The following is a 9823-nucleotide window of genomic DNA, read 5'->3' as shown; positions in this document are numbered from 1 at the left end:
ATGGAAAGGAGGTCCCACCTCTACAAATCAGTCACCCTTTATTATGCTGCATATTTACATGCAGTTGTTCTTCTGAACAACTTGAAAGGGGGCAAGGGTGGCAAGGAGTTTCTGTCAAACACAGACCATCATCTCACACCCAGGAGCTCCAGGATGTGCGTGTTGGCTGGCTGTGGAGAGTGCTAGGTGCCCAGCATGGTCCTTGCTGATTCCTTCCTGTGCCTGCTCTGCATTTCAGGCTGAGGGTTGAGATATCTCAGGAGTGATGATGGTGGGGCAGGAAGAGAGGGGAAGAGCAGCTGCTAGTGACATCCCTTTCTGATCATTCTCTCCTCGAGGAACAGGCTTATGAGACAGCTCATTTTACCTCTCTGCTTGTCTTTTGTCCCCTGGAGATCGTCAATGCTGAGGACACAGGGCAGCAGCAACAGTTTCAGGAGCCTCCTAGAGAATTTACACCCTCACCTGGGAAATGTGCATTTAGTGATGGGGAGAAGGGGTCTCACTGAGCAGGCAATGGGTGAGTTGAGACCAGTTTAGGATCAGTTCAGGACTTCCAAACAGCAGTCCCATAACCAGGTACTGAGATTGGCCAAATATTTGCTGTCTGCAAAGCCAAAAGAGAAGGATCACTCCAACCCAATGAGACAGGTAACTAGTTGAGCTGATATCAAGTTTCCTTGTCATTTCTCTTTTTCCATTGTAGGACTTTTGGTTTCTCCTTTATTACCCTGTCCTGTCCTTACCACATGTTCTTCAACCTCTACTCAGGGTCTTTCTCCAGCAATTTCAAACTCCAGTGCAAATAGAAAAGCTCATGGAAGGAGAAGTGCTTTGGTCTCAAGAGCAACTTCTTTAAGTGAAAACACAGCTGTGGGGTTTGCAGGCTGCACTTCTGTAAGGGCTCGTCCAGCCGGCACAGCCAGCACCGCTGCAGCCCTTCCAGCACGCAGGAATTGGGAAATCCATTGTGAACAAGATTGAGTTTGATGGCCTGTGTGAAGGCAGATGGATGTATTTTTAAGGGACGAGGTGCCAGAAAACTCTGTGATTACGTTACTGGAGCACGGCTCGTTTTTTGTGGTTTTAAAAGTGAGTGTCAGGACTTCAGGACTATTTTTTTTTTTCGGGTCAAAACCGAAGTTTGGGCGGGGCATAAAAACCTGCTTGGTGACTAAGTTTATTCTTAAAAAGCTTTCTAGAGCTTGCTGGAGAGGGGAGCCTTTATTCCGAGAGGGAGCTGATACCAGTCTTTTTGGACTTCCACGTAAATGGGCTTAAAATTTTATGAGTGCCAAGGGTAGAAAAGAACCCCTGCCTTTCAGGAGACTGTTCTCTGTATAACCTTTAGATCCAGTCCCCTGGTTTTGTCTTGGAGGCTGTGTTCTGTCTCTCTTCCTTGCCCTGAGTGAACTCTTTCTGCTTGAATACCCCACCATATTGGTGGAATTACCTTGAACAGTTATAATGAAGGCTGGCCGAAGCATGCCCTCACATTGCCCCAGAATTGGGACATCTGAAATCTTTGACCTGGTTACTCAGCTGAACTGATAATACGTCTCTGATACAGTGCATGTGTAGAGAAAACTTTTTGTCTAATGGCAGAGGTTTGCTGCTTGAAGCCAAGGCTGGGAAAAGGGGATCCAAGCCAAACCATGTACTCAAGGGGCATGCAGAATTTGCCCAGTCAAGTCAGTATAGGTACTGGCAGCATTTCAGCAGCCAGAAAGCTGCTCCTAATGCTCTCTCCTTGTTGGAGCTACCAGGCTTCATCACATGACTGGGCCCCTAATTGCTGCAGGTCTAAAACTTTCTTTAAAATGAGGATGGCTGCTGGCTGCACCAAAGCTCAGGCAAGCCTGGAGGTCCATGACAGCATTAAGCACTGCTCCCTCTTTCTGAAAAGCTTCTTTCTGGCCTTGGTGGAAGAAGCCTGAAGATGTAGGCAGTTTCCCTTCCACCGCCCACCAGGGCTGGTCTGCTCGGAGCAGGGCATTGGGTCCCCACAGGATCAGAGCGTTGGGTCCCCACAGGGATCAGGCAGCACAGAGCTGTTGGTGCATGAAGGGCAGCTGCCCTGAGCTCTGCTGCTTTCACTGGTGGCTGGTGTGTCTGTCCGTGTCTGCATGCTGGTTTGGTGTCTGCTCACCACTGTCAGGGGAGTGTTTGGGAACCCTTCGGTGTGGAGGAAGCATGTTGGTGTCTGGTGGATGGAGGAACAAGGAGGAGCAAGGAGACATGTCACTGTCAGCCAACTGCATCCTCTGCTGGATTTAAGGATGTAGGAGTAGAGAGGGAGAGGATGTTACCAATGGAGAGAGCGGAGCCATTGCACAAACAAGTGTTATGTGCACACAGCCCTCCGTGTCCAGTGACCACTGTGAGCAGGAGATTACTTTCCTCAAGGAGGTGGCATTACCTGCATCTCGAGCCTGCAGTACACGCCCCAGAGATTACCAGGGTTTATCTACTGCTGTAAGTGCGTTCTCTTGCTCCATCCACCAGTCACCAGACAGCGTGCCCCCACCTGCTTGGTGCCTTGGGTGTGCTGCTGTCCTCCACAGAGCCAACAACATCCTGCCCATCAAACAGCCTGCCCCGGCCCCTTTGAATTTCAGCGCACTGCTCCTCTTCTGGTTTTGGCATATTGCAGTTGTGTCTGGTGGCGAGCGAGCCAATCCATCACTGTATCCACACAGATCCCAATTACTCCTTCTGACAGCTCTTATTCACGCACCTCCCTGTGCCTCTGACATCTCAATTATTGATGGGGCTCGCCTGGTAGGCACAACTCTGTTCTCAGCATGGCTACGTTCCAGCTCCCTTTCCCATTGAGTTCACGCACGCACCATACCGAGCGTTTCTTTATGTGCAAAGCTATTGAAGTGGAAAGGGATCTTTATTAGCATGTGAGCTCCAGGGCTCTGGTACCGAAGGAGGCAGCGCAAGCCAAATCACTCCACAGTATGGCGCTGGGAAATTTCCTCTTCCCCCTCCTCTCCCAGTGAAGCCCAGAGGTGTCTTGTAAAATGAAATTATCTCTTATGTTTAATGCTGAAGATCCCTTGATCTGATGAGCCTTCCTTGTGATGGGGTCACTTGCATTTCTGTAAGAAAGCTCTGTCCCCCATTGCCCCTGCAGGCATCAAATCTGGCATTTTGAAGAGCAGTGCCCTTTCCTTTGTCTTGGTATTAGTTCGTTTGCTGGCTTTGTGGCAAGCCTTTGCGTTCTGACAAGGAGAACTGGCACACAAAAAAAGAAGCGTCAAAGCAGCATGCAGGTGTTGGAGCAACGTTGTCAAATTAGTTAAGAGTTAAAGCTGTGCTAGAGGGAGGATTGCAAAGGCTGCATGTTCTGTAGGGCTTTGTGCATCTGGGAGGCTCTGGATGTCTCATGACATTACTGTAGCAGAAGTCAGATAGGAGGAATGATAAAGTGGTCGATCAGCTCCTGACATCTCTTCTGCCCTCAGCCTTGCTCTGCAACCTTCTTGAATTCAGAAGTAACCAGAGGTTTTGTGCTTAGTGAACAAAGACAAAAGGAAAGGGTTGGCTGCTGGAGAAGATGGGACCAGAGAGAAGCGGCAGCATAGGGTGTGCAGAGGGCTGGGAAAGGACACCTGAGTTTTGTTCTCAGAGGTCTGTGGCAGCAGGTACCTCATAGATTAGCTTTGGCATGAGAAGAAAGATCTGTGGAGCAGACCTTCCAAAGCACCAAGGTGCTGGGGAGCATAAGTGCCTTTGCAGCTGAGCATGGCTGTGCAGAAGTGAGCGCTCCTGTGGCTCCAGTAGCAGAGAGGACCCAAGTACAAGTGGGTGTGGACAACCTCCTCAAGCTTAGGAGGAAGCTTACAGTCTCTGCATCCCAGTTTGCCTCCTGGCAGCACTCAGTTACTCCTTCTGTACCTACCTTGCTCACTCTCTTTCCACTCTGCGATGAGTTTTGCCCAGGGGCTCTGTACTTGCTGCAGAGGCCAAATGCCACCAAATGAGCAAAGGCAGCTGCAGCATTGCTGGTGGCTGCGCAAGCAGAGCTTGGCTGTTAATTTGGGGTCTGTAAGGACTCCTGGCTTGGGTGAGGGTCACAGGTCCCCTCTTCCTCCTCCTGGCTGGTCATGACAGTGCATCAACAGGGCAGAAAGGTGGGGTTTTGTGCATCAGCAGCAGCGCAGCTGCCTTGAGCTACGGTTATTGAAACAGACCTTTAGTTACATGTCTCTCCATGTGACAGCCTGACCCTGACATTTCCCTGAATGGGGTCTTCTTGTCACCAAGGGTGACAGCAGCACCTTCTTGCCTGACAGTATTGCCCTAGATGGTCAAGCCATGTATAGTCCCCATTACACAGGCCATGCTGGCACTGGCAGGTAACAGAGACAGCTGAGCCTGCCAAACAGGGTGTGTTTTATTTGTCTGGAATACCATGAGCAGACAAAGAAGGGTTAAAATAACAGAAAGTTGAAATCCCTTTATCTCTGGGAACTGCAATTTTTCCTTTTTGGATAGGCAGGTTCCATGGGACCACGTCCCTGCAGACAGTGGAAAGGTCACCCTCCCCTACCTGACTGCCCCACAGCTTTCCCCGGCAGCCTGTCCAAACAAGGCTGTTTTCCTTCCCAGCCCTTTTCCTTCCTTCCCTTCTCCTGTACTTGTCTCTTTGCACAGCACTGGCTCCAGCCCCAGGTGGTGCCGGGGGCCCAGAGCTCAGGTGAGCTGTAACCAGAGATGCTCAGTCACTGCAAGCCCAAAGCCCCCTTAGCTGAGAGCTGCAAGTGAGAGGCTCAGGCGTTCCTGAGTTTGTCCTGAAGTATTGTTGAAAGTGGCAAAAGCCACACTTTTGCCTGATTTTCCACTTTCTTCTGTATTTCTTCTCTAGCAGCTCTGCAATGAAGTGCCCTTTCCTCAAAGCGCAGGACCGGGTGGAGCTGTGCCTGAGATAACCACTGTCCATTTTGTCTCAGAGATGCTCCCTGATATTCTAACAGGAAAGCTTTGGAAAACCTGTCCCAGAAAAATGGCTTTGGACAGTTCCCAGTTCCTCTTTCAGTTCTCCAAATCAGGGCAGCTCATCTGGGGGGGGACTCTGGCTGTAGACAAGAGACCTTTGCCCATGCCACAGCAAGGTGATCATTTGTCTCCCTTGGGAAGGTTGCTTGTTTCTTGCTGACTTCCTGCTCCCGTGGGGTAGCTGCCATGTGCCATCATAGCACCTGGAAAGGCTGGAGCTGCAGCCTGGCTTCATGGATCTCAGCAAGAAGAAACATCCCAGCAAGCCCTGCTAGTCCTGCTTTACACATCAGTCTCCAAAATGGATTTGAGGAATCTGCTAAGCTGTGGTGAGATCAGAGCTTATGGGAAGGGGGAGTTGTGGAGAGCGCAAGAGGTTGCCATTAAACAGTGATATGAACTGTGATACTTGTATCACGAACACGTGCAAAGCACTAACACATGTTACACGCTGTCACAGGAGTGTGTTTCAGAATGGCTTACAGAATTAAGAGCATAGAAGTCAAGGGACATGAGCTGGATTTGTCCTCAGCCTGATACTCGGTTCTTAACTTGGTATCCAAGATAGTGGGTTTTTTGATGATTTCATGGTGTGCAGTTTTATTTGGGTCAGTGAGAGCACAGCATATGACTTTGCTACCCTTTAGGGAAGGGAAAATCAGTGCACCATCTAATGATTCAGCACATGGAGTTTCTTAACAGCCTAAGGGAGAAAGATGTTTTAATTCTGTGTTCATTCCTGGATAAGCCATTAATTTGAGTTAGCAGTTTCTCTGGAGCCCAGGGGAGAGGAGTCTGTGATCAAATGGAGTGGCTCAACACTGCTCTCTCCTCCTTCCCCTGTTTAAAGAAGTCGGGCTCATCACAACAAACCTCCTTCAACTTTTAGCCCCTGTGATGGTCTTTCCAGACCATTTCAAGAGTCCTGCATGAGCAAGCAGTGGTAACAACCTTGCTGTTAGTAATCTCTGTGACCCCAAAAAAGCCAAAGTGCTCAGGTTATGAAGACTGCAGCTACCTCCTCCGAAGGATGCTGCACCTCTTACCTAGCCTGCTGTGTGCTGGGCAGGGTCTGCAGCCCTTTTGCAGAGCCCAGGGACTGCACCTCATGGCTGCAGGAGCTGGTGGGACACTGGTCTGGGGCCCAGCAGCCTTCTCCCGGGCTGCTGTTGTCCCCTGTTGCAGGGCTCAGCCCCGTGCTGTTTTCTAACCACTTCAGCATACAAAAATCACTGGAGACATTTTCAGCACAAAAGCCTCCTTGCAGAACCATTCTGTTGCTTGTTGAAAGAGGATTAATTTTTCCCCCTTAAATAAAATGAGCCATGTTTGAAATCTGAAAGCCCTTGCTGAATGCCTTCTTGGAGCTGCAAAGAAAGCAGCTTCCAGGTCACATCATAGCCTCCTGCCGGACGCCGATCCAAACTGCAAACCTTTCTAACAGCTCTTTAATAACTCTGCACAGAAGGAAAAATCTGTCACCTTTCCCTCTGTGGTTTCTCCTCTGTTCTAATGCACTGGAGGAATGAGATGGAGCCGGGAAAGTTTTCAGAGAAAGACTCGTGGGAACTACAGCTGCTGATGGAGAAGACTTGTTGCTTTAGTGTTTGAGGGGAACCGCAATCGCTTTGGTGAAGGGTGGTGTGTGTGGGTGGGTTTGGAGGGGTGAACAGTTATGACCCATGCATTTCAGAAGAACCACAAACACTTTATAGTAACAAAGGGTGGAAAAAGCGAGAGGTTTCTGCAACGCATGTGACTTTTCTCTGAGGTTTGGAACCCCGCGGTATGTTCCAGGCCATGGTGTTTGCGTGTCAGTCTCGGTGAGTTAAGCTTTCTCCCACAAGCCTCACTTGAAGTTGCTGTGATGACTGAAGGCCTAAAATGTTGCTTCTTTTTTTTTTTTTCCTCTCTCTCTTTTCATTCTCCCCCACCCCCTCTCCTCTGCAGCTGAAGCTGTCGTTTACCTTGGATCAGGAGAGTGGGATGCCTCAAGGCTGTTATATCTATCAGTACCGGGACAGCAACAAGTAAGTCCTGCAGAAGATTGCATGGAGCAGATAGAGGAAGGTGCATTGAAAGGAAACTGCCCTGCCTTCTGGCAGAGGGATCACAACTGCTTGTACCACTTAAAAGCAGATTAAAGCATGCTTCAGGCTTGACCTGAAAGTGGAAATAGCTCCTGTAAAGGCCAGATCCTTTAAAATGCACGAGGCCCTGCATCCCCCTTTCTTCTGCAACAGTTAAAAGCTGCTTTTATTTGGCTGAAAGGCTGGCTCTTGGGTACCATGGCTGTGGCAGAACTCAGCCAGCCTTTGCCATGCGGTGTTTGCACTTCAAACACTGAACTGTTTTGTGCTGGGATGACTCTGGTAATGTGGGCAGGGGGTGAAAGCAACCAAGGCTGCACAAGGCCCAGAGAGAGCAGCCAGCCCTCACTACTGCTCAGGTACAAAGAGTTGCAGCATCCCATTCTCTGTGCTCAAGCCCATGCCTGGGTTCACAGAGTGGCCTTTTGTTTGTGGTGCTCTAGCCCCAGTGCAGCCACGCACTCTGTTTTTCTGAGTTACCATCTGATATTCAAGCTTTGGATGTGTTTGGAGCACAAAGTCCTCAGTTTCTAGGTATTCTGCCTATTTTTACTAGCTGCCGTAGTGAATTGGCACCCAAGATGTTTTTATTTCAAATCACATTCTCATTATCAAATTGACAGCAGCAGCACAGTTCAAGATATTTCTGTGTTCGCGCTGGGTTACTTTGCCTGAATACCAGCATGTCATAAATCCATAGCCTGTTGCCTCCACCCATATAGTTCTGCTTCTTGCCAGTTATTGAAGGTTAACCTACAAAAGGATGGTATATGAAATTGTAAATGAACAAAACAGCCTGTATGTAATTAGATGTGCTTTGAAATGCTGACAAGAATGGTCCTGACAAGGAAGAGGGACATCTGCAAGCAGCACCTGCCCCTTTCTAAGCTGAGAAATCTCAGTGTTTAAACAAGAAGGGAGATAATTTCTGGGAGAATCCTTCCCATATGTGGATGGGCAATTAGCACAGCCCCATCCCAACTATCCTGGCCCCAGCAGCATGGATAAGGAGAGCTGGTACCTGCAGCACCTCCAAGCTAACAGGGAGACGTGTTGTTCAGTGCAAAGGCATAAAATCAACAAGGGAAGAACGTTTGTTTTTGAGGTTTTAAAAGGCGGCAGCACACAATGGACAACAAGGAAAAGTAAACCTCCAGAGCTATTGGGGTTTGTGAAGGATGTTTATAGATCCAGTGTTTCTAATTGTGTGGCATATATCTCAAAAATCAGCAGCCGTGTTTTTTTCTGCTGCAGACCCTCGTCTCCCTGGGCCCTGGTGGGTGTTTTGTGCCATTGTTTGAGGAAACTCCGGGGATGGGAGTGGAGCTATTTTGTTTAAGCACTACAGCCAATAGCAATTCTGCTTGGAAACCTTGCTTTTAGCTGTGAGCAATCCAGCATGTGATAAAGTAGCTGTGGCATGTTGGCAGCTTTTCATTTAGAGATGTATAGCTGTGACCTGTGTTTCTGGCAAGCGTGGGAGCCGAGCCACCCCAAGCCATGCCAGCCAGGATCATGGGCTGGAAAAATACGGTGCAGGCAGGATGAGAGGGATTGCAAGACTCTGTGCATGTCTGATGAATCCAAACTGCAGTTATGTCTCTCTGTGGGGCCCCGTGCTTTGTATTGTATAGCTTTCTGGACCAGCCCTGAGGGGAGCAGGATCCCATTTCCCGGGAAGAGCCTCGCTAAGCTTGTGCACACACTTACCCCATGTGCTTGCAGCCAACATCTCTGACAGTCCTTGGCTGATGAGCTGAAGTGTGAAGGTCTGTGCTACCGCTGACATATTCGTGCATGTAAAGTGCCCTTGAGCCAAATGTGTGCTCAGTTCTGGTTGTACCCTGGGTGATTTTGGAGGAGTTCACATGGGCTGCATCTTTTTTGCCAACAGAGCATGCAGAATACTGAAGCACTGGCCGTTGCTCCTGCTCAGCCAAGCAGAGACCGTATTTCCCAAGCACTGGGCCTTGTGTAGGGTTAATTTGTTATCCATACAATAGCATGGCAGTTGGCGTGATAATTTTTCCTTAGCAATTTCCCAGGGTAAATTGTAGGCCTTGTGTTCTCTCAAGCCTAGTCAGGCTTTGATGGTACTCGTCAGGACCCAAGGGGATAACAGCTCTTCTGCATCATTCTAAAGACATATCTCAAAGTTAAAGCAATGTAACATTTGTGTCTGCACCAAGTTTTGGAGCTGTTTACAGTACAGAGGAGAAAAGCTGGTGATACACTGCAAGCTCATACATGGGAAAGACTAGAAATGTGAGCCCAGCATCCTCGACACAGTGTTGGGGATAGGACCCTCACCAGGGACAGACTTTCAGCCGGAGAGTGGGTGTCTGAAGCTCTCAAGCAGCAGCTTTAACAGGAGGAAGCAGAGGTGATCCCGGTTGATGGGAACCCATTCTGACCTGGGGAGCGTGCCCAGTGCCCCGGAGATGTGTGAGAGCGGGGCTGTGCACGGTGAGACTCAGTGCCACCCTGGTCACCAGAGGAGTGTCCCTTCATCTCCAAGTGGCAAATGCTGTTCCAAGCTGCAGCCAGACGAGGCCACCGGAGAACAGCAGATATTGGCCTCCTGCTCTCAGAACAAAGGACCGCAGCATTGCTGAAAGTGTAATTACCAGAGCAATTAAAATTTCTATTGCTTAGGCTAGAAGTGCAAGTACCATGCAGGCTCTTACAAGGGTGATCAATTAGAATTTGTTCCCTTTAAAATTATA

General features: G+C 49.2%; 1 protein-coding gene across 1 annotated transcript in view; it reads left to right on the top strand.

Moving 5' to 3' along the window:
* DIS3L2 (DIS3 like 3'-5' exoribonuclease 2) overlaps positions 1–9823 on the top strand; it is a gene marked incomplete at its 5' end in the record, with an annotated part of 134952 nt that overhangs the window by 88422 nt on the left and 36707 nt on the right. Inside the window, one exon of the mRNA XM_010165870.1 lies at positions 6958–7037. Within this exon, the coding sequence (XP_010164172.1) occupies positions 6958–7037 (80 nt within the window). The remainder of the gene's footprint in view (positions 1–6957; positions 7038–9823) is intronic.

Source organism: Antrostomus carolinensis, unplaced genomic scaffold (assembly GCF_000700745.2).
Source record: "Antrostomus carolinensis isolate BGI_N321 unplaced genomic scaffold, ASM70074v2 scaffold9844, whole genome shotgun sequence".
Classification (NCBI taxonomy): domain Eukaryota; kingdom Metazoa; phylum Chordata; class Aves; order Caprimulgiformes; family Caprimulgidae; genus Antrostomus; species Antrostomus carolinensis.
The sequence above is the reverse complement of the archived record's forward strand: the minus strand, read 5'-3'. Positions and strand labels throughout refer to the sequence as shown.